We start from the raw sequence: 23,488 nt of genomic DNA, 5'->3' as shown, positions 1-23,488 counted from the left end.
GGTTCACATCCTCAGCTAGTGAACCACCACTTCGCAGAGCCTTTCTACCAGACCATCGCTCATGCCATCCACATCCTGACCTCCTCCCGCTAGAAACGTTCGGGGCGAGAGGCCCATCTGTTCCCACTGTAATAAGCCGGGTCACACTAAAGCTCAATGTTGGCAGTTAAACGGAGTTGCCATTGAGGCCGCGGACCGCCCCTTAGGAATAACGAAAGAAGGTGCGACCCGAAGAGCCTCCAAAGCAGGAGCCTCACACTAGGTCTCGTCCTGCCCCTATATAAATAAAATAAAATAAATAAATCTTGGTATTTGTATAGCGCCAACTTATTACGCAGCGCTATATAACTAACGATATTGATGGTGTACCACTGAAAGCACTATACGTAAGAAAACGTTCCTAAAACATTCGGACTGTAATGATTTGCGAACACCATATATTAATGATTTGACTCTATATGCAAGCAATGGTCAAGTTATACCATTAGTGGGTTACTGGGAACCTACTGTGCAAGTGGGTGATATGAGATTGCCTGATCAGGGCATAGTAGTCACAGATGTAGAGGATGAAGGCATTGCGTCATTGTTTTGTTGAAGTGTTGGATAGCTTGTGTGCCTCTCTCCATACCGCTTCTTTTTCATTTCAGAAAGTTCTACAGCATCGTATCAAAGCTCTCACTGCTCACCAGAGGTTTGTGAAACAGAAAGGTGAGACCTGCTGTGTCAGAGTTCAGGATGCTAGACCGGTGACACTACAATTACACACAAGGAGCCTCTGAGAGCCTTTTATAGGCCAAGGGGGGAACCACTTTTAGGGTCTGAGGTGACAAGACCATTCATCTCATCACACCACAACTCTCATCATTTGCATATCTTTTTGAGTTGTAATTGCATCCTAAGATTTGCAGCAAAATGACAACTCCTTCTAGGCACTGGGAAAAGGTGGGGTTTTGACTTATAAAAAAAAATGTTTTACACTTTTATATTGTCCCATCATGAGACATGAATGTCACTAAGGGCTCCTGCACACTTGCGTTTTTCTTGCGCATTTTTTTCACGCGATATCGCTGTGATTTTTCACGCGATTGTCAATGGGACTTTCTAATGTTAAAAACGCATTGCAAGTTGGTGCTTTGCAATTTTTGTGTGATGCGTTTTTAACATTAGAAAGTCCCATTGACAATCACATGAAAACAACGCAGCGATATCGCGTGAAAAAAAACGCACAAGAAAAACACAAGTGTGCAGGAGCCCTAAGTTTGATCTTTGGTATACTACACAGTATATTATATTGGTCTATGAGGCTCAGCCAGAGGCCACCATAGATGGCACACCTAGAAGCTATCGTCAAACCCACGGGTGCGATAGCAACACATCGGAACCTTATTATTACATCCAGAGGCATATCTTGAAGCTTCTGGTCCCAAATAAAAAATCTGTAGAGGGCCCCCAAATATAAAGCTTTATTCATAGTACTAGACTCCCTATCTGGAAAAGCAAGGCCTTATGGGCCCCTAAAGGTTCTTGGGCTCGGGTACAACTGCATCCTCTGCATCTCCTATAGTTTCGCCCCTGATTACATCACATTGGTCGGATAGGTGACAGGGGGAGCATTGACTGTGGCATATAAAGGGTTATACAGCAGGGATTGACAGTTTCTCCGATCCCTGCTGTTAGAACGTGTGGTTCCCTGTTTCTGCTGGCACTGGAGGTCTGTGTTGGTATTGTGATGCAGCGCCTTAGAAAGGTGTATGGGCGGTCACTACTGGGTTAAGCAAGCTTTGCCACAGAAGTCTTTTTATGTAATAAGATTAGATGCTGTACTGGTTCCTGGTTGAACAAAGTAGAATCTTGTTTAAAAGAAAAGCAAGTTTCTAGTATGTTAGGGTTCCTGCACACTTGTGTATTTCTTGCGCGTTTTTTCATACGATATCGCTGTGTTTTTTTCACGCGATTGTCAATGGGGCTTTCTAATGTTAAAAACGCACTGCAGAAAGATTGCAAAGCACCAACTTGCAATGCGGTTTTAACATTAGAAAGTCCCATTGACAATTGCGTGAAAAAAAACGCAGCGATATCAGGTGAAAAAACGCAAGTGGGTATTCACCCTTAGGGTGCCTACCCACTAGCGTTTTTTTTACTGCGAAATTCGCAGCGGTTTTTTTTTCTGCAGGGGTCTTTGGGCTATGGGACATGTAAAGCTAAAATCGCGATATTGCAGTAAATCGCGATTTTGCGTGATCGCGATTTTAACATTACAAGTCCCATAGATCCCTGCAGGAAAAAAAAACGCTGCGAATTTCACAGTGAAAAAAAACGCTAGTGGGTAGGCACCCTTAGACCGTATTATTACCAACAGCCTCAGGCCAAGCTCATACACATGCATGCAGCAAGTATGCAATGGCATGCATACTTGCTGCGTGCCACCAATCTGCATTCACTATCTTGGTGTGGATGCGTGGGTAATACATGTCAAGATAGAGTGTGCTGCAATTTTTTTCGCACGAGTTATATGTTCACAAAAACAATGCTGGTATCAATGGCCCAATATAAATCAATGGGCTATTGGCATCATGTGTCGTGCGTGGGGAGAATCGCACGCACAAAGCGCAATGACAATACACTCGTGTGAGAGTGGGCTCAAAGACACAACATTGTACAACATGGGTAGGTGCATCAATTAATCACCGCCTTCTCATATTTTGGAAGCAACTCCCATTAAGTTATAGACCAAAACACACAATGAAATCATACGCCATGCATTAAAGCGAAAGGGAGGATTTACACGGGCGTATTTGCGTGAACTCTGCATATTGCGCTTGCGAATTTAGAATAGAACCCATTGATTTCAATGTGTGTTCTCAATCCTGCACGAAAAACCACAGCATGCTCTCCTTTTATGTGTATTTGCGCACCAAAGGAACCCAAAGAAGTCTATGGGAGGGTGTACAAATACACAAACATTACGCAATACGTTGTGCAATTCCATAAGAAAAAGAACACATCTTTAACTCATAAGGCTTAGGGCTCCCACACACTTGCATTTGCGTTTTTTGTTAACGCGATTGTCAATGGGACTTTCTAATGTTAAAAACGCAACGCAATGCACCAAAAACGCAAGTTGCGTTGCGTTGTTAACATTAGAAAGTCCCATTGACAATCGCGTTACCAAAAAACGCAACCGCAAGTGTGTGGGAACCCTAAAGGCCATTTGAATCGGAGTGTGATAGTGTCCCGTGCACGAAAACCCTGCCCTGCAAGCGCAAAAAGAACAATAAAATACACACACATTATATATATATATATATATATATATATATATATATATATATATATATATATATATATATATATATATATATATATATATATATATATATATAGGTGAAAGCCCTCACTGACTGACTGATTGACTCGACACTAATTATCTAACTTCCCACTGTTGCACATACATGAAAGTATTAGCACCCCTATGTAATGTATCTAATCTAATTCTCTAACTTCACAATGTCGTACAAACATGAAATTTGGCACGACCATTCTTTAGGTCCTAAATAGGAAAAGTAAAGAGGTCACAACTCGATTATTCAATGCTAATTGCAAAAGTAAGTGCACCCCTATGTAAAGTAACTTCTCGGTGTCGTACAAGCGTGAAATTTGGCGCAAGCATTCTTTGAGTCCTAAATGAGGAGAGTGGGAGGGGTGGCGCATTCTGCAGAGGGACATTAGTACATGCAGCCTGAGGGGAATCTAACGCTCCTATATGTGCATACATATGTTATTCCTTGGCTACTGTACAGTAACCTTGACTTCATAAAATTTTCAGTGCAAACAACACATAAACACCTGTATCGATTTAACTCAGACGAGGCCGGGTATATCAGCTAGAGTATGTGTATATATATATATATATATATATATATATATATATATACACACACATACATATACACACACATAAACCTACAAATACACATACAAATACTTATATACACACATACAGATAAATATATACACACACATATACATACAAATACAGAAATGTATACATATGCACATAGATGTACATAAACACATACATATGCACGCACATATACATAGATACTAGAGATGAGCGAGCACCAAAATGCTCGGGTGCTCGTTACTCGAGACGAACTTTTCGCGATGCTCGAGGGTTCGTTTCGAATAACGAACCCCATTGAAGTCAATGGGCGACCCGAACATTTTTGTATATTGCCGATGCTCGCTAAGGTTTTCGTTTGTGAAAATCTGGGCAATTCAAGAAAGTGATGGGAACGACACAGCAACGGATAGGGCAGGCGAGGGGCTACATGTTGGGCTGCATCTCAAGTTCCCAGGTCCCACTATTAAGCCACAATAGCGCCAAGAGTGCCCCCCCCCCTCCCAACAACTTTTACTTCTGAAAAGCCCTCATTAGCAATGCATACCTTAGCTAAGCACCACACTACCTCCAACAAAGCACAATCACTGCCTGCATGACACTCCGCTGCCACTTCTCCTGGGTTACATGCTGCCCAACCTCCCCCCCCACAACCCAGTGTCCACAGCGCACACCAAACTGTCCCTGCCCAGCCTTCAGCTCCCCTCATGCCACGCCACCCTCATGTCTATTTATAAGTGCGTCTGCCAGAGGAACCGCAGGCACACAGTGCAGAGGGTTGGCACGGTTAGGCAGCGACCCTCTTTAAAAGGGGTGGGGCGATAGTCCACAATGCTGTACATAAGCAATGAGAAATCCAATCCTGTGCCACCTCCATCTGGAGCTGCACACGTGGGCATAGCAATGGGGAACCTATGTGCCACACACTATTCATTCTGTCAAGGTGTCTGCATGTCCCAGTCAGACCGCGTTTTTTTATAAATAGTCACAGGCAGGTACAACTCCGCAATGGGATTTCTGTGTGCACCCACAGCATGGGTGGCTCCCTGGAACCCACCGGCTGTACATAAATGTATCCCATTGCAGTGCCCTGGACAGCAGAGCTAACGTCAGATTAAATGCAGGTGGGCTTCGGCCCACACTGCATGCCCCAACTGGACCAGGGTTTTTAATTCATAGACACAGGCAGGTACAACTCCCTATTGTGAAGTCCCTGTGGACCGACAGCATGGGTGGGTGCCAGGAAGCCACCGGCGGTACATAAATATATCCCATTGCATTGCCCATCACAGCTGAGGTAATAATGTCATGTTTAATGCAGGTGGGCTTTGGCCCACACTGCATGCCCCAGTCAGACTGGGGTTCTTTAGAAGTGGACACATGCAGTTACAACTCCCTGTGGACCCACAGCATGGGTGGCTCCCTGGAACCCACCGGCGGTACATAAATATATCTCATTGCAGTGCCCAACACAGCTGATGTAACGTCAGCTGTAATGCAGGTGGGCTAAAAATTAATTAGATTACACTGTAGGCGAGGGCCCCCAAAAATTGGTGTACCAACAGTACTAATGTACCTGAGAAAAATTGCCCATGCCCAACCAAGAGGGCAGGTGAAACCCATTAATCGCTTTGGTTAATGTGGCTTAATTGGTAACTAGGCCTGGAGGCAGCCCAGTAAAAATAAAAATTGGTTGAGGTGAAAGTTTCAACGCTTTAATGAGCATTGAAACGTATAAAAATTGTTTAGAAAAATTATATGACTGAGCCTTGTGGGCCTAAGAAAAATTGCCCGTTCGGCGTGATTATGTGAGGTTTCAGGAGGAGGAGCAGGAGGAGAAGGAATATTATACACAGATTGATGAAGCAAAAAGGTCCCCGTTTTTGATGGGGATAGAGAACGATGCTTCCATCCGCAGGTGCAGCCTACGTATTGCTTGGGTATCGCTGATGTCCGCTGGTGGAGAAGAGAAGTCTGGGGAAATCCAGGCTTTGTTCATCTTGATGAGTGTAAGCCTGTCGGCACTGTCGGTTGACAGGCGGGTACGCTTATCTGTGATGATTCCCCCAGCCGCACTAAACACCCTCTCTGACAAGACGCTAGCCGCAGGACAAGCAAGCACCTCCAGGGCATATAGCGCGAGTTCAGGCCACGTGTCCAGCTTTGACACCCAGTAGTTGTAGGGGGCAGAGGCGTCACGGAGGACGGTCGTGCGATCGGCTACGTACTCCCTCATCATCCTTTTACAGTGCTCCCGCCGACTCAGCCTTGACTGGGGAGCGGTGACACAGTCTTGCTGGGGAGCCATAAAGCTGTCAAGGGCCTTAGAGAGTGTTCCCCTGCCTGTGCTGTACATGCTCCCTGATCTCCGCGCCTCCCCTGCTACCTGGCCCTCGGAACTGCGCCTTTGGCCACTAGCGCTGTCGGATGGGAATTTTACCATCAGTTTGTCCGTCAGGGTCCTGTGGTATAGCATCACTCTCGAACCCCTTTCCTCTTCGGCTATGAGAGTGCAAAGGTTCTCCTTATACCGTGGGTCAAGCATTGTGTACACCCAGTAATCCGTAGTGGCCAGAATGCGTGTAACGCGAGGGTCACAAGAAAGGCATCCTAACATGAAGTCAGCCATGTGTGCCAGGGTACCTGTACGCAACACATGGCTGTCCTCACTAGGAAGATCACTTTCAGGATCCTCCTCCTCCTCCTCAGGCCATACACGCTGAAAGGATGACAGGCAAGCAGCATGTGTACCCTCAGCAGTGGGCCAAGCTGTCTCTTCCCCCTTCTCCTCATCTTCCTCCTCCTCCTCACCGCGCTGAGATATAGACAGGAGGGTGCTCTGACTATCCAGCGACATACTGTCTTCCCCCGGCTCTGTTTCCGAGCGCAAAGCGTCTGCCTTTATGCTTTGCAGGGAACTTCTCAAGAGGCATAGCAGAGGAATGCTGACGCTAATGATTGCAGCATCGCCGCTCACCACCTGGGTAGACTCCTCAAACTTTCCAAGGACCTGGCAGATGTCTGCCAACCAGGCCCACTCTTCTGAAAAGAATTGAGGAGGCTGACTCCCACTGCGCCGCCCATGTTGGAGTTGGTATTCCACTATAGCTCTACGCTGCTCATAGAGCCTGGCCAACATGTGGAGCGTAGAGTTCCACCGTGTGGGCACGTCGCACAGCAGTCGGTGCACTGGCAGATGAAACCGATGTTGCAGGGTGCGCAGGGTGGCAGCGTCCGTGTGGGACTTGCGGTAATGTGCGCAGAGGCGGCGCACCTTTCCGAGCAGGTCTGACAAGCATGGGTAGCTTTTCAGAAAGCGCTGAACCACCAAATTAAAGACGTGGGCCAGGCATGGCACGTGCGTGAGGCTGCCGAGCTGCAGAGCCGCCACCAGGTTACGGCCGTTGTCACACACGACCATGCCCGGTTGGAGGCTCAGTGGCGCAAGCCAGCGGTCGGTCTGCTCTGTCAGACCCTGCAGCAGTTCGTGGGCCGTGTGCCTCTTATCTCCTAAGCTGAGTAGTTTCAGTACGGCCTGCTGACGCTTGCCCACCGCTGTGCTGCCACGCAGCGCGACACCGACTGCTGGCGACGTGCTGCTGCTGCTGACACATCTTGATTGCGAGACAGAGGTTGCGTTGGAGGAGGAGGGTGCTTTAGTGGAGGAAGCATACACCGCCGCAGATACCAGCAACGAGCTGGGGCCCGCAATTCTGGGGGTGGGTAGGACGTGAGCAGTCCCAGGCTCTGACTCTGTCCCAGCCTCCACTAAATTCACCCAATGTGCCGTCAGGGAGATATAGTGGCCCTGCCCGCCTGTGCTTGTCCACGTGTCCGTTGTTAAGTGGACCTTGGCAGTAACCGCGTTGGTGAGGGCACGTACAATGTTGCGGGAGACGTGGTCGTGCAAGGCTGGGACGGCACATCGGGAAAAGTAGTGGCGACTAGGAACTGAGTAGCGTGGGGCCGCCGCCGCCATCATACTTTTGAAGGACTCCATTTCCACAACCCTATACGGTAGCATCTCCAGGCTGATAAATTTGGCTATGTGCACATTTAACGCTTGAGCGTGCGGGTGTGTGGCGGCGTACTTGCGCTTGCGCTCAAACACTTGCACTAGCGACGGCTGGACGCTGCGCTGACAGACATTGCTGGATGGGGCCGAGGACAGCGGAGGTGAGGGTGTGGGTGCAGGCCAGGAGACGGTAGTGCCTGTGTCCTCAGGGCGGGGTTGGATCTCAGTGGCAGGTTGGGGCACATGGGGAGAGGCAGCGGTGCAAACCGGAGGCGGTGAACGGCCTTCGTCCCACCTTGGGGTGCTTGGCCATCATATGTCTGCGCATGCTGGTGGTGGTGAGGCTGGTGGTGGTGGCTCCCCGGCTGATCTTGGCGCAACAAAGTTTGCACACCACTGTTCGTCGGTCGTCTGCACTCTCAGTAAAAAACTGCCAGACCTTTGAGCACCTCGGCCTCTGCAGGGTGGCATGGCGCGAGGGGGCGCTTTGGGAAACAGTTGGTGGATTATTCGGTCTGGCCCTGCCTCTACCCCGGGACACCGCACTGCCTCTTGCAACCTGCCCTGCTGCTGCCCTTGCCTTCCCCTCTGAAGACCTGTCCTCAGTAGGCGTAGCAAACCAGGTGGGGTCAGTCACCTCATTGTCCTGCTGCTCTTCCTCCGAATCCTCTGTGCGCTCCTCCCTCGGACTTACTGCCCTTACTACTACCTCACAGATAGACAACTGTGTCTCAACGTCATCGTCCTCCTCACCCACTGAAAGGTCTTGAGACAGTTGCCGGAAGTCCCCAGCCTCATCCCCCGGACCCCGGGAACCCATTAATTGTGCGATGAATGTGGGGACGCCAGAAACGTGCCTCTCTCCTAATCCCGCAGCAGTCGGCTGCGATACACCTGGATCAGGAGCTCGGCCTGTGCCCACACCCTGACTTGGGCCTCCGCGTCCTCGCCCGCGTCCACGTCCTCTAGGCCTACCCCTACCCCTCAGCATGCTGTATTACCAGTAATGCAGAAACAGAACGCTGTAATTAAATGTGCCGCTTATTGGCCTGTGGTTGGAGGCTGACTTCGCTTACGAAACGCCAGGAAATAATTTTGCGCAAGCCTGCTGTAACACTTAGCTGGCTGCGTATGAATTTGGAGAACTACTACACCCAGCACAGACCCAGAACACTGAGGACAGTCACAGGCAGCCCAGATAGATTTTTTTCCCCAAATTCTTTTGCAAAGGCCCACTGCCTATATTCAATCAATATGTCTTCTGTCCCTGCCTAAGCGCTTCTGGCCCTGGAATATTACTGCAGGGCGCAATGCTCTGCACGGCCGATATACCAAAAAAAAAAAAGTGCAACACTGTAAAAAGCAGCCTCCACACTACTGCACACGGTTAGATGTGGCCCTAAGAAGGACCGTTGGGGTTCTTGAAGCCTAAAATACTCCTAACACTCTCCCTATAGCAGCTCCAACAAGATAGCACTTTCCCTCCTCTATGTCAGAACGCAACTGTGGCGAGCCGCGGGTGGGGCCGATTTTTATACTCGGGTGACACCTGATCTCGCCAGCCACTCACTGCAGGGGGGTGGTATAGGGCTTGAACGTCGCAGGGGGAAGTTGTAATGCCTTCCCTGTCTTTTAATTGGCCAGAAAAGCGCGCTAACGTCTCAGAGATTAAAGTGAAAGTAACCCGAACATCGCGTGGTACTCCTTACGAGTAACGAGCATCTCGAACACGCTAATACTCGAACGAGTATCAAGCTCGGACGAGTACGTTCGCTCATCTCTAATAGATACGTATGCAGTGACCCAGACCTAGGAGGCGTTTAAGCAGCAGGGCAGAAATGAGATGGTAGTCATGGTGGCTCTACTGCACCTTTTGGCAGATGGCAAAAATGATGGTCTGTTGGGCCAAGCTACAGCCAGTGGTAAAAATAATAAACTACTGAAAAGCAAAATAAAATAGGTAGTTGTTACAACCTGCTACCCGCGGAGTCGGATACGGTAAGATGTTGGTTTGTCGTGACGCCAGCCTGCATAAAGTTAGGGACCCGTTCCAGTCAAAAACTAAAAAAGGTTATCAGGCAGAGTACAGAGGGGTTTGGTTTAGGGGATATGGTATGCCTCCCTGAAGAGGTGCGTTTTTAGAGTGCACCTGAAGTTTTGTGTGTCAGGGATTGCCTGGATAGTTTGGGGTAGTGCGTTCCAGAGGACTGGTGCTGCTCTGGAAAAGTCTTAGAGGCAGGAATGAGAGGTTTGAAGTAAAGGAAAGCTTAATCTGATTTCATTAGCGGAGTGAAGGGTGCGGACTATGTGGTGGATTGAGATGAGGGAAGCAATGTAGGGCGGCACGGTGCTGTGGAGAGCTTTATGGATGAAGGTAGTGAATTTGAATTGAATTCTGTATTTGACAGGCAGCCAGTGCAGTGACCGGCACAGGGCAGAGGCATCTGAGTATCAGCTGGACAGGAAGATGAGACTTGCTGCCACATTCAGAATGGATTGGAGGGGGTAGAATCTGGAGCAGAAAAGGCCGATCAGCAGCAAGTTGCAATAATCGAGCGGTTGAGGGCAACAGTGAGCATCTTTAGCGTGTCCACAGTGAGAAAAGGGTGGATTCTTGCAATGTTCTTGAGGTGCAGGTCACATGTTCGGGCCAGAGATTGGATGTAAAGGAGAGATCAAAGTCAAATATGACCCCAAGACAGCAGGCGTGCTGGGAGTTAAGGTGCCACACACTGAGATGGAGATGTCAGGATGAGGTCAGTTAGCAGAGGGCAGAAACACTAGTAGGTCAGTTTTTAAGAGGTTTAGTTTTATGTAGAGAGGACACAGTGTTAGAGACAGCGGACAGACAGTCGGTGGCGTTTTGGAGGACAGGCGCTGTGATGTCACGGGAGGAGGTGTATAACTGGGTATTGTCAGCACAGAGATGGTACTGAAAGCCAAATCTTCTGATTGTTTGTCCAATAGCTGTGTAGATGGAGAAGAGGAGAGAGCCGAGAACTGAACCCTTGGGGGACCCCAACAGCAAGGGGAAGAGAAGAGGAGGTAGAGCCAGCGAAGGAGACACTGAAGTGTAGTAGCCCAAAACACCTATTTCTGACCCCTCCATAATTGTCATGCTTGTCATGTCTTTTGTGTAGATGCACTGTGCAAAATGTCTAGTTTCTTGTTGTGTGTATTGCACAGCTGCAGCATATGAGAGGTTAACCCTTTGCAATCCAATTTTGGGTTCAGGGTTTCCTAGGGGGCTTTCCCTTTCTGCCATTTTACAATGGCGCCATCTGCTGGCTAGAGCCAGTGCTGCAGTATGGGACATACTAGAGAGACCCCCGACAACAAAGCGGCCAGTAACATAGAGTAAGAATACCCTGCTGGACATCTTACGACATTGGAGCTGTACAGGCTTCAATCAGAATGTCTTCAGACGTCAGTGGATTGGAAAGGGTTAATATCTGAAAGTGGCTGGGATATGTCTGGAAAAGTATCAATTTATGTCCTGTCACGTGGTATGTTGGACCCTATATATGTGACTGTCTGACAGCTAACTCTACCCTCCCAGCTCTTCTGTGTGGGCTTCATGTGTAGGTGGCCACTGGGATGCTGCAGAAGGAGCGGGCAGATAAGTAGGAGGAGAACCAGGATAGCAGTGTCTTTTACCCTTACAGCAAATATGTCATCTGCCAGCAATGGTCCACCCAATAATCTACATATCAAGTAGCAGCTTTAGGCCACCTGCATACGGGTGGATTTGCATTGCTGAATCCGGAGCGGGCGTCCGCCTCCGGGTTCTGTAGCAAATACCGTCCATAGCATGCTATGGAAAAGCGCTTACTCTAGCGCACGAGCATCCCGAGGAAAAATCACAGCATGCTCTATTTTAGTGCGCTGTCCGCACGGATGGCTTCTATTGAAGTCAATAGGAGCCGGAGAGCCGTCCAGACCATCCGCAGCACAGATAAAGACAGGCGCGTGGAGTCACCGACCGGGCCCAGGGTAGGATTCGCTTGCGGGATCCTGCATCCAGAATCCGATGCAGGCAGTGTGCAGCCGGCCTTACAACACGCTACCCAGGAGGATACAATCACATCAACACACAAGGAGGTCAATTAACCCTGCAGAACAACAACACAAATGTTCTGAGGTAAAGAAGCTGGAAACTCATGATATGAACATACCTAATTAGTAAACTGAACCCCGACACCAAACACCCTATTATATCTATGTACTAATATATAATTAACATCACTTACATTTCCTCATTGTTGACCTAGGGCCTTCATATGTATGTGTGTGTACCCTGTTTCCCTGAAAATAAGACAGGGTCTTATGTTAATTTTTGCTCTAAGAGATTTTACTTTTTTACATGTACAGCTGCCTGTACATTTACATTGTCTTTTTTATTAACTGTAACTAGGGCTCAATTTTGAACTAGGGTTTATATTTCAAGCATCCTCAAAAATCCTGAAAAATCATTCTGCATCCTCAAAAACCCTAATTTGTATGCATTTTGTAATCATCAATGTATTTGCCCTTTAGTGGACGGCGTATAACTCCACTGTGTGTTTTGGTTTCTATGTTACAGGATAGTAACATTGTATATTTCTGCTCAGTGAACGCTTGTAAACAAGTCCTTCAGGTTCTGGCGGTGAAGAGCCCGGACATCTGTAAGATCCTCCCGGATATCAGTCTGACTCTGGAATTTCCAGCATTTCTTACTTTCCCTTTCTATTTTTAGTACATAGAATCAGCTTTTGGAAAGCGCGATGAGAGACAGGCATAGCTAGATACGAGGAGCCATAAGGTGAGGGGTGCAGGCACATGAAGCGGAGAAACAGAGAAACATGAAGGGGGAGAAATTTAGGGAAAAGGGTGATTTAAAAAAAAATTTTTTTCCTCCTCTCCCTGAAGCTGTCCCTCTTCCTATCCATGAAGGAATACAGTTATATGGACGGAGTTATTCTAGTTGACTCAGGAGCCCAGCAGGGAGGGCATAGGCCTGGTTATATGACCCTTTATGCAGGCTGGGAGTCGGAGAAGAGGCCGGCTGAGGGGCAAGAAAAAGGTGAAAGGTCCAAAAAGAGGCAGGTATTTTAAGAGATAGATAAGGCAGGGGCATAAGTAGGGAGGGTCTCGGTAGAGCAGAACTTGACCAATCCCTTCCACCGATAGGAGGTTTCATTAACTCTCACATAGGTATGTCACATATATAGGTGATCATTGTAAGACAGGGCAGTACTGCTGTTAGTGGCAGTACTGCCTGTGAGGGAAGCTACACCAGCATTCGGACAGATGTTAAGCTAATGGTCAAGATTATGATGTGGCCAAGTAGGCAAAGTAGAAAGCCAGCGGGCTAGGTGGCCAATGCCACTGCTGAGTGGGTGCACTGCGATGCAGGATTACTATTGAGTCAGGATAGGTCAATAATAGCTGATTGGTAGGAATCCGCCGCTTGTGACCCCTGGTGATCAGTTGATATTGTGTCTGCTGTCGGTGGGGACAAAGCCAGAAACTGCCATCTCTGTCCGTATTGCAGTGGCCTGCGTTGGTAATTGCAGTCTTTGAGAATTGTTCCTGCAATAAGCAACCTGGGCCGCTGCAATGCAGACAGATCTATCAGTTTTCTGCTCTGTCCCCATTAAACCCACCAGGAAAGTTCCAAGGGGGCCAGTCAGGCCTTGGGGCCGGTGGAGGATTGGATATTTTTTTTAATTGTCTGTTGAATTGTAATAAAATAAAAAATACGTTATGCTCCACTGTGCCGCTCCTCCCACTCCTGGCTCTGCAGTTTGTGCAGTACTCTGTCACTCACTGACTTTTGGGTAGTGAGTGATCACATGACAATCTCACGTGAATGCTGCAGGCGGGAACTGGCCATAGCGATCGCTCTAAGTGGAAGTCTGTGGGTGACTGCAAAGGTAGGGAGGATCGGCACAAGTTTTTTTTATTATTTATAAAAGGCATTATTACCGAATGGGGGCATGACAATGAGGCGTGGTATTACTACATGGGGGACTATGAGGGTTATTATTGCCATATGAGGGCCTATGAGGGGCATTATTATTGAATGGGGACATAAGGGAGCATTATTACCATCTAGGAGACATAAGAGGGGGTGCTTTTTGCCAAGTGCAGGACATAAGGGGGTTTTATTACCAAGTAGGGGCCATGTAGCGTCCATGAGGGGTATTATTACCCAGTAATTATTTGGCACATATATAGTGTTATTAATGGTAATGCTAATCTTTGTAGTGATCTAAATTCAATATTAGTCTGGAGGTATTATTCCATGACTATGTGGTGGTAATATGTGATCACGGTGTGGTGGTATTATTTGGCCCTTATATAGTGTTATTATTCGCAATGCTGGTTTTGGTATAGTGGGTTTTGTACGGTGACCGTATTGACATAATTATAGGAGTCATAATGATTGCAGTGATATTGTGCATATGGTTCTTTTTTAAAACCTTAGTGACCAGCTCATAGACTTTTTACATCCTGGCTAAGTGGGCTTTAATCCCCAGGCCGGAAAAACACTCTTACTCTGGGGATTAAAGCCATGTGGGCAGTAGATGTGACAGCTCCATGCTGTCAGGTACTAGAGATATAAAAAAAGTTAATAAAAGTTTAAGATTTGGATCCATGAAGGGAGCTGAAAGTACTCACCCCCGTCCTCTGTGATGCCCTGCAACGTTCTGACTTCGTTTTCTGCGCATGCACAGAAGGGGACGCGGTCGGGAAATTTTAAAACTCTCTGCCTGGCGCAACCATGTATAGCTGAGAGCAGAGAGATCTCAACGGGAGCTGCTGTATGCGGGTTCCAGTCACAATGGATAATGGCGATCATGGAAACTACTAAAAAAAAAGTATAAAAAAAGAAAAAAGTTTAAGCTTCATCTCCTTTCATGGATCATGTCCGTGAGGGGAGATGAAATTATGTACCAAAGGTCCCTGGATTTATCCACGGATCTTAGCACAGCTTCTGTGCACATGTCTGTTGCCAAACTGGCAGATGTATGCACAAAACCCGCAGATTGCCGGCGTAATTTAAAATATCCCTGCTCCTGGTTACTAAATGTAGCCGAAAGCCTGGATATCTTCCGGGGTGCCACGTTATGCAGTTCTTAGTCACGTGATCGCTGTTATCTAATGGATAACAGCAATCACGTAAAAGTAAAAAAAGCTAAAGTTTCATCTCCGGATCTGAACCATGAGGGTGAAATTACTTACTTAAGGCCTCTGGAGATGTTCCCCGATAGGATCCTTATCCGCAGACCATTTCCCAGCTTCGGCGCATGAGCCCGTTGCCAAAATGGCGGAAACAAGCACAGAAGCTGGAGAGGACCTGGGAAATTTAAAATCTCCCTTCTCCTGGCTACTAAAAGTAGACAAGAGCCTGGAGCTGTCACCGATGGTCGCAGTGAGCGGTCTCCGGTCACATTATCACCGTTATCCAATGGAAATAAAACTATAAAGTAATCTATTAGGGTGTGCTCAAGGTTCATCTTAATAGTTATACAGCTGGGACATGCCTGCTAGGCTTCTGGCTCCCCTGGTTACCCATCTGCATCCCATTTTGATTTTCATTATAAAATCTGCGCGTGTCTCCTGCGCGGGAGGTCCGCAGCTCTAGCTGCCCATAGGGATGCATTAGCATCCGCAAGACAAGTGCAATCCACATGCCGGGAAAAAAAAAAAAACATTTGCATGCTCTAAATTGTCTTGATGCTAGTGGATGCACCCCACAAAAAGACAGAGAACCCCCAATTACCCCATATTTTTCCCTCACCTCCTTCTTTAAGTGAGCCCTTAGCAGTCCCTCAAAGCAAACATATACCTCCCCTCTTGCCCTGTTGTCCAAATGTACTCCATTCCCATCTTTCTCCATCTGCACTGCGACCGCTACTCCCACTACACCCGCTGCCTGTTCTACCCCAGTCACCCCAGCCGAGCTTCCACTCGAAATGTTCCCTCTACTCCATGATGCTCTTGACGGTGTGGTCCATGCAGAAACAGGCGATGGAGCAGTCCCTGCCTCCTGTCTCTGTCAAAACTCCCACATGCATCCCATGAAATTACTAAAATCTCTCTCCCCCCTGCGTGCGCCTGCAATCTCTCTCACCTCGCAGCACAGGGCCTAGTAACGGACGCTACACCATGCCGCCGAGTGGGATTCCTCCCGGGCCAGCTGCCTCCCACTTGCACTGCTACAGGAGGAAGCCTGCCCGGAGGGACTGGTGATGGGCTCCTTATGTGGTGCCAGCGCGTCAGCATGTGCTCAGGGCTAAGCTTCACCGGCGCACACGCCCTCCACGGCCTTCAGTCCCTCACTGCTCCTGTCGCAGGCCTTGACTCCAGCGTTTCCAAGTCCTCTCCAGACATGTTCTCCAGCCAGTGCAGCCCTCTTCAGGCTTTTTAGGCTGTTCAAACTTCTTTTTTTTCTCTGCGTCACTCTTCTCCATTCCTGTTGCACGTCCTTCTTATGTCTTCTCCAATGGTCTTCTAAGGCACAGGCTCCTCCTCCTTCTTTCTCATACATTCCAACCTCTCTCCCCCTTACACTCCCCTTTCCATGATCCTCCCCTTATTTTAACCCTTAACTCCCTATTAACCCTGTCATGCCTGTATACCCTTAGGCTGGGTTCACACAGGGCAGATTTGCCGCGGTTTTGCTGCGGTTTTTCCGTTGCGGTTTTGCCGCAGAAGAACTGCTTCTGCGGCAAAACCGCTTCAAAGGTTAATTTGGGCTTGCAGATTTTGCTGCGGATTTTCGTGCGGAAAAATCCGCACGCGTTTTTTTCAGCAGCGCTTTTTAACTTTTTGTTGCGTATTTGTTGCGGTTTTGGCTGCGTCCATAGAGATCTATGGACAAAAAAGCGCTGCGGAAAAGACCAAAGAATGAACATGCTGCATCTTTTAAAACCGCGACGCAGTTGCATTTCCGCACTGCGGCTGTGCGGAAAAAATCCGTCCTGTGAGAACAGCTTTTTGGCAAATCTCATTTGTGCTGCATTGCACTGCAAACGCAGCGGTTTTGCCGCAGTGCGGTTATGTAACGGCAATCCGTGGCAAAACCACAGCAAATCAGCCCTGTGTGAACCCAGGCTTACAACCCCCGTGGCTTCAGCTCCGGCATTTCATTAACTCTGGGCCACTACAGTACAATGTGGTTACCGCGTTTTTGACTGCATTTTTTGAGTTCTGGCATTATCAGCTTGCTTGGCTGCATTTATAAGGCTGGATTCACACAGGGCGGATTTGTTGCTGAAAGTTCGCGGTTTTGCCGCTGCGGATTTGCCGCAACCTTTCCGTTTCTGCGGCAAATCCGCATGCAATGGCCCAATTAAGACGCGTTTTTGACCGCGTATTTATCTGCGGTTCTGCCGCCGGTAAATACGCAGGCCCTTTGTTGCGGAAAAAACCGCAGCGGTTATTTTTGGAGAGGCGCGGTTTTTCTTGCAGATTTGCCTGCGTATTTTACTAGGTGCAGATTCTTAAAAAAACTGTTTCCTGTGAGGTCATCGATCCCACCCATTTCTGCATAGGGTAGGAAGAGCTTTGTATTTGTGGCCATTTTCTCTGCAGACATGGACCGAGCAACAGTCCGTCTGAGCCGCGCATACCGACGCAGACTGATTACATTTGTGCTTATGATGGATAGAGAACAATCTGAAAAGGTGAGCGATTTGTGGTCATTGTGTGCTTAGTTTCCTTGTTGTTTGTTTATGCACTGCGGACTAGAGTGTAATTGCAGTCATGTGCTTTAAATTCATGTGCTTTAATTCATGTTAATGTGCTTTAAAAATTCATGTGCTTATTCTTCTTCAGACTGATCGTGCTTCCCGGCGTCAGAGACGTTTCTGGGTTCATCCCCTACTAACCGAGAGGGGGACGAAGGGCCATTTTGCGAGCCTCTACCACGATCTTAAAAAGTAAGTGAAGTGTTGCATGGGAATAGGTTTGATGTTGCACTCTGAATTGTTATTAATTTTAGCCCGCTCTCCCTTTCTCTTTCTCTCTGCAGCCATCCTGAGAAGTTCGTCTCATTTTGTCGCCTGCCTCTGGAGGCCTTTGACCGCCTTCTGGAGCTGGTGCGCCGGGATCTGACCTACCAGGACACGCAGATGAGGAAGGCGATCACTGCAGAAGAAAGGCTGCTCATCACCCTTCGGTAAGTTACATTTCTTATTGTGTCACTGTAGTTATTTTTTTTGTTGTTGTTTTTCCTTTTTTTTTTTTGGTTCTGTGATCTTTGCGCGGTACCTTTTTTTATGCACTGATTGCTCCGGTAGTAGGACGTAATGCTATAGCATTACGTCACACTGCTTTTTCACAGCTGGGCTATCAAGCACCCCTGTTATTAGCACCACGCCCATCATGACACCTGCACGGCTACCCCGATCTCACCGGGACGGGTGGGTCTTTATTTGCCCGTGCGTGGCATTAGAACAGCATCATCTTGTGGCTGGTTGACTTCATTGACATTGTCAGAAGCTACATTGTTGAACTTACCAGACCAGCAAACTTGGGCAACCTTTTTTGTGCACCGGCAGTGAACGGGACCAAGTTACCTTTCTGAGTGTAGCAGGAACATGTTTTCATTTTCTCATTCTCCCTCCCCTTTTGTTTGGGATGGGGAGAATGGAAATCTGAACCATGTGTGGAATGGATAGTGAGAATTTCACGCCCCCCCCCCCACATCCCATGTATACCTTTCAATTGCAAATCTTATTTCCTTCACACGAATTCTTCTGCATTCTCCGATCTATTTCGTGTTGAGAACAATATCTGAATACTGCATACATAGAAGTGTTGATGTAATGCAAGTCTTCATTGTGTACTAATTTTTTTTTCTCTTCTCTGCTTCTTTTCAGCTTCTTGGCCACAGGAGAGAGCTATGCATCCCTGCATCTCCAATTTCGTGTTGGTAAATCAACCATCACCGAAATTGTGAGGTGCACATGCAGCGCCATCTGGCAGAAGTTGCAGCCCATCGTGATGCCTTCACCTACCGAGGACACTTGGCAACGTGTTGCAGCAGGCTTTCAAGATGTTGCCAAATTTCCTAACTGCATAGGCGCCGTCGACGGCAAACATGTGCGTGTGCTTCAGCCAGCCCACTCAGGCTCCAAATTCTTCAATTACAAAAAATTTTTTTCAATTGTCCTGATGGCCGTGGCTGATGCACATAGCAAATTTGTTTGCATCGACGTCGGCGCCTATGGCAGCACTGGGGATTCTCGGGTGCTGCGAACATCACAGATTGGGATGCAAATTCTCCGAGATGGCGTCACGCTCCCAGCCCCACAACCTTTCCCGGGAACCACACATCCAGTCCCCTTTGTGATGGTATCGGATGAGGCTTTCCCGTTGATGCCAAACCTGTTGCGCCCATACCCGCGGAGAGGACTGAATGCCCGGAAAAGGATTTTTAATTATAGGCTGAGCCGGGCACGTCGTGTGGTTGAGTGTGCCTTCGGGATTATGGTGAGTCAGTGGAGAGTTCTAGGGACTACACTGTTAGTAGACCCTAACACAGTTGATGACCTTGTCAAGGCATGTTGTGTTCTTCACAACTACCTCCGGGACTATCGCCCAGAGGTAGATGTCGAAGAACTTGATCCTGCCTTTGACACGGTCATCAACTGGGGGGGAGGTAGGACGCCTGCTACTGCAGTGCAGGTACGCGAACTCTTCACTGACTATTTCCTTAGTCACGAAGGCACCGTGCCATGGCAGTTCTCCTGTGTCGGTGGTGTGCAGCCCTAACTGCAGTGTGACCCTCCCCCGGCGCCCAGCCCCAGAAGGAAGCGGAAACCAAACTGCGTAGAGAAATACGTATTTTATTGAAGGCACAAAAGGACACTCCTCCACCTTTAATTTAAAAACTTCAATAAAATTGTGTTAAACAGTTTTCATAATAAAATGTTTTAATATTTCACAAAAAAGATTGTTCTCCAAATTTTTCCGGCGCACAAAACATATAATCTGCATTGTAAAGAAACGGAATTGGTTAGACAATGATGGTTTTTTATTTTGTGCAAAATAAACATAGCATTAGTTGAGCCGTCTACTTTTTTTCAGCGCACATACCAATTACCACTACTTGAATACAACTAACTTTCTCCTTCACTGGCAATCCACAAGCAGTATAGCTCTGGCCACACTTGCCGGTCATGCCGCAAGCGAAAATGATGATGGCAACAGGCACGCAGAATGGCCCTGTTGTCATCACCATTTTTTTTTTCCATGCTCGAACTCCTGTTACAAACATAGAGTGAGCATGGAAACAGACAGACATGAAAATAAATATAGGGAAAGAAAGGACTATGAGTCAAGAGAAGTGATGTACCCCAACCTTGGAGGACAATAAGGCAGCGTTAAATTGAAAACAAAAAAAAAAAAAAAAGGCAGTCCTTCTCGTACAGTAGCACAGGCCGCAAAGAAATTTACGTGCGTTCCACTGCCGTAATGGAATTAGTGCGCCTTGCCTCTTTTGCCGCAGAGCACATCTTAGCTGGGAGTGAGCGATGTTTGCAACCCCAATCGTTCCCATGACCATCCGTTGGATTTCTGGGACACCAGCATAATCCGTGCATTGGCAGACACGGCAACAGCACCACGGAACCTATACTTTCCGATGGTTTGCTGTAGGACATTGCAGTTATCCCAAACTCAACGTTTGCGATTACTCCAATGTCGTATAAGTAAAAGAGTTTTCTCCTATAATGCATTGAGATGCATTTGGTGGCGTGCACAGTCGTGAGGTGGACTGTTGCGATGTCTGTTGCAGAGGGCTATTCATGAGTGATAGAAATAACGCTTGTGATGGGGAACCGCCTGAGGCAGTGTCGCCGTAGCCAGTGTCAGGAGAGCCATGGTGCATGGGGTATACCGGTGTCCTAGAAACCCTGGGCGGTTGATCAGGGAAAGATTGGGGTGCAGGCAGCATGCGGTTTGAGTGTTGAACAGGAAAGGCTGCATTTTTCATTGCCACAATAATGGCAGTGCTATCGGCAATGGCTCTTGGCGATCCGAAAATCTCTAGCACTGTGTACAGAACTGGCGGAATTGTCCACTGCCGCTCTGAGCTGAGTTCACGAAGGCGGGACGCAATGGCTGTACCCATTGTGTCCCACTGGTCGGCCGTCTCAGAACGGCGTAATAAAGACAGCGCCTCTTGGGTGGCATCTGCCTTGCTATTCTTCTGACGCGGGCCAGCAGCAACGCTGCGGCTGGCCCGCGCGGAAGTCACCACCCTGCTAACACATGCTCTGCTGGCAGGGGCAGTAGTATTGCCACACGACACAATTTGTTCCCCCACTTCTGGAGAAACGGAAGTGGGGTTCAAATCGGGCGTGCTACGCTGGCTGTCCTCCAAGGCTGGGGTACCTTCTCTGGACTCATCGTCACACGGCTCCTGTCCCGGCCCATCTTTGTCAGGTGAAGCGGTGGTGTCCGTGGGAGGCGCGGCCCCAATGTTCCCGCTGGATCTGTTGGCGAAACAAGAGTAACATTAGAGACCTAGAACCTCAAAATGACACCACATCGAACCCGAGCTAGGAGAGTTATTTGCACTTACGCGCGCAACACTCGACTAGTTCGGAGGAAGCGCAGTTGCTCCTGGTATGGACATTTCTTTTGTGAAGGCGACATGCCACTTTTTTCACAATCTTTTTCATGCTTCTTGTAGCGGTCCCGAACCGACCGCCAACGATTCTTGACATCTTTAACTGCAAATAATGAAAAAGGACAATTAAACAGGGTACAAGCAGTACCACCGACACCTGCAATAAAGAGTGTTGTTAGATGCAGTACAGTTCTGAGTACATCCAAGGAAGAAACAACAAAGCAGTTTCAGGAGTGTAAACTTACGTATTTCACTGTGGAGGGCAGCAGTTCCGGAGTCCCAATCGGGATACATGCCAGTGCATACCGATAGCCAGGCGTCTGCCTTTAAATCTCGGTCGCTGTAGCCCGTCTCGGCTGGGTCCCATATCTCAGGCCTACTTTCAACCTGAAGGGGGGGGGGGGAAGAAGAAAAAAAGTTGAATAGCATTCCAAGTGGGTGGATATAGTTGTGTCAGCGCACACTACACTCACCAATGTTATCATCCTGGCAACGTTTATACCCATTCGCTGGTACCACGCCATACTCCCGATATATCCTTTGCGACAACCGAAAATCTTTTTCGTCCTGTGAGTAAACAGAGAATGGTTGCATTTCATTACATACACAACATTAGTGCCCAGTGGCGCAGAATTTCAATTTGCACAAAATAACAACGAGGCTCACATCTTCGCGTCAGATGCCGAAGGGGAAAGAAGCAAGGGAGGAAAAAGGCGGGAAAAATGCATTGCAATGCAAAAGATGAAAAGGCCATAAATTGTGCAGCAAAGCAAGGGAGGAAAAAGGCGGGAAAAATGCATTGCAATGCAAAAGATGAAAAGGCCATAAATTGTGCAGCAAAGCAAGGGAGGAAAAAGGCGGGAAAAATGCATTGCAATGCAAAAGATGAAAAGGCCATAAATTGTGCAGCAAAGCAAGGGAGGAAAAAGGCGGGAAAAATGCATTGCAATGCAAAAGATGAAAAGGCCATAAATTGTGCAGCAAAGCAAGGGAGGAAAAAGGCGGGAAAAATGCATTGCAATGCAAAAGATGAAAAGGCCATAAATTGTGCAGCAAAGCAAGGGAGGAAAAAGGCGGGAAAAATGCATTGCAATGCAAAAGAGAAAGGACGCAAAAGAGCAATGATAGGCGAAGTAGTGCATTACCTTCGTTATCCGATGTGCCGCCCGCTGTGGAGGGCTCTGGGCCCGCTGTGGAGGGCTCTGGTGCCGCCCGCTGTGGAGGGCTCTGGGCCCGCTGTGGAGGGCTCTGGTGCCGCTGTGGAGGGCCCTGGTCCGGCTGTGGAGGCCTCTGGTCACGCCCGCTGTGGAGGGCTCTTGTGCCGCTGTGGGGGGCTCTGGTGCCGCTGTGGGGGGGTCTGGGCCCGCTGTGGAGGGCTGTGGTGCCGCCCGCTGTGGAGGGCTCTGGGCCCGCTGTGGAGGGCTCTGGTGCTGCCCGCTGTGGAGGGCTCTGGGCCCGCTGTGGAGGGCTCTGGTGCCGCTGTGGAGGGCCCTGGTCCGGCTGTGGAGGCCTCTGGTCACGCCCGCTGTGGAGGGCTCTTGTGCCGCTGTGGGGGGCTCTGGTGCCGCTGTGGGGGGGTCTGGGCCCGCTGTGGAAGGCTCTGGTGCCGCCCGCTGTGGAGGCCTCTGGTCACGCCCGCTGTGGAGGGCTCTGGTGCCACTGTGGAGGGCTCTTGTGGTGCCGCTGTGGGGGGCTCTGGTGCCGCTGTGGGGGGGTTCTGCCGGCAGAGCTCCTGCTCCCTGCTTCCAGTCTCCATCAAGTCCTGGCTGAAATGGCGCCAAGCAGCTAAAATGGCCGCTGAACCACTTCCTGGGAACAAACTTTATTGCCCCTCTTTTTCATGCGAACAATCTGCTGCGGAACCGCAATGAAAACCGCTGCAAAACAAGCAATAGCGGTTTTCATTGCGGTTGTAGCTGCGTTCATGGGGCCCTATGTAAAAAAA

General features: G+C 48.5%; 2 protein-coding genes and 1 long non-coding RNA gene across 4 annotated transcripts in view; 2 read left to right on the top strand and 1 right to left on the bottom strand.

The window, feature by feature from the left end:
• Positions 1-23,488, top strand: part of LOC136625774 (uncharacterized) — a 32,932-nt gene that overhangs the window by 3,406 nt on the left and 6,038 nt on the right. Inside the window, exon 3 of the long non-coding RNA XR_010792579.1 lies at positions 648-708. This is a non-coding gene — a long non-coding RNA (uncharacterized lncRNA). The remainder of the gene's footprint in view (positions 1-647; positions 709-23,488) is intronic.
• Positions 12,459-19,903, top strand: LOC136625772 (uncharacterized). The gene is made up of 5 exons (XM_066600253.1): positions 12,459-12,580; positions 17,499-17,590; positions 17,742-17,845; positions 17,938-18,084; positions 18,788-19,903. The coding sequence occupies exons 1-5, from the start codon at positions 12,490-12,492 to the stop codon at positions 19,680-19,682; spliced, it is 1,329 nt and encodes a 442-aa protein (XP_066456350.1). The 5' UTR covers positions 12,459-12,489; the 3' UTR covers positions 19,683-19,903.
• Positions 19,760-22,752, bottom strand: LOC136625773 (uncharacterized). 2 transcript variants are annotated; one of them, XM_066600255.1, is made up of 5 exons: positions 22,689-22,752; positions 22,017-22,110; positions 21,789-21,930; positions 21,496-21,646; positions 19,760-21,406 (listed from the first exon to the last, which is right to left on the bottom strand). In XM_066600255.1, the coding sequence occupies exons 2-5, from the start codon at positions 22,065-22,067 to the stop codon at positions 20,602-20,604; spliced, it is 1,149 nt and encodes a 382-aa protein (XP_066456352.1). In that variant the 5' UTR covers positions 22,068-22,110; positions 22,689-22,752; the 3' UTR covers positions 19,760-20,601. The 2 variants fall into 2 exon arrangements, with proteins under 2 accessions (XP_066456352.1, XP_066456351.1); XM_066600254.1 differs by lacking the exon at positions 22,689-22,752 and having other exon boundaries at positions 22,017-22,297.

Source organism: Eleutherodactylus coqui, chromosome 4 (assembly GCF_035609145.1).
Source record: "Eleutherodactylus coqui strain aEleCoq1 chromosome 4, aEleCoq1.hap1, whole genome shotgun sequence".
NCBI classification, from domain to species: domain Eukaryota; kingdom Metazoa; phylum Chordata; class Amphibia; order Anura; family Eleutherodactylidae; genus Eleutherodactylus; species Eleutherodactylus coqui.
This window is presented reverse-complemented; position numbering and strand designations above follow the sequence as displayed.

Excerpts from the sequence above, each read along its gene's own strand:
- LOC136625773 (XM_066600254.1), bottom strand. The coding sequence starts at position 22,142 with ATGAAATGCAACCATTCTCTGTTTACTCACAGGACGAAAAAGATTTTC. Across the intron at positions 21,647-21,788 it reads TGCCCTCCACAGTGAAATAC|TTAAAGATGTCAAGAATCGT; the intron begins GTAAGTTTACAC and ends CATTATTTGCAG. Across the intron at positions 21,407-21,495 it reads ACTAGTCGAGTGTTGCGCGC|ATCCAGCGGGAACATTGGGG; the intron begins GTAAGTGCAAAT and ends TTTCGCCAACAG.
- LOC136625772 (XM_066600253.1), top strand. The coding sequence starts at position 12,490 with ATGTTACAGGATAGTAACATTGTATATTTCTGCTCAGTGAACGCTTGT. Across the intron at positions 12,581-17,498 it reads GGTGAAGAGCCCGGACATCT|ACATGGACCGAGCAACAGTC; the intron begins GTAAGATCCTCC and ends TTTTCTCTGCAG. Across the intron at positions 17,846-17,937 it reads CTCTACCACGATCTTAAAAA|CCATCCTGAGAAGTTCGTCT; the intron begins GTAAGTGAAGTG and ends TTCTCTCTGCAG.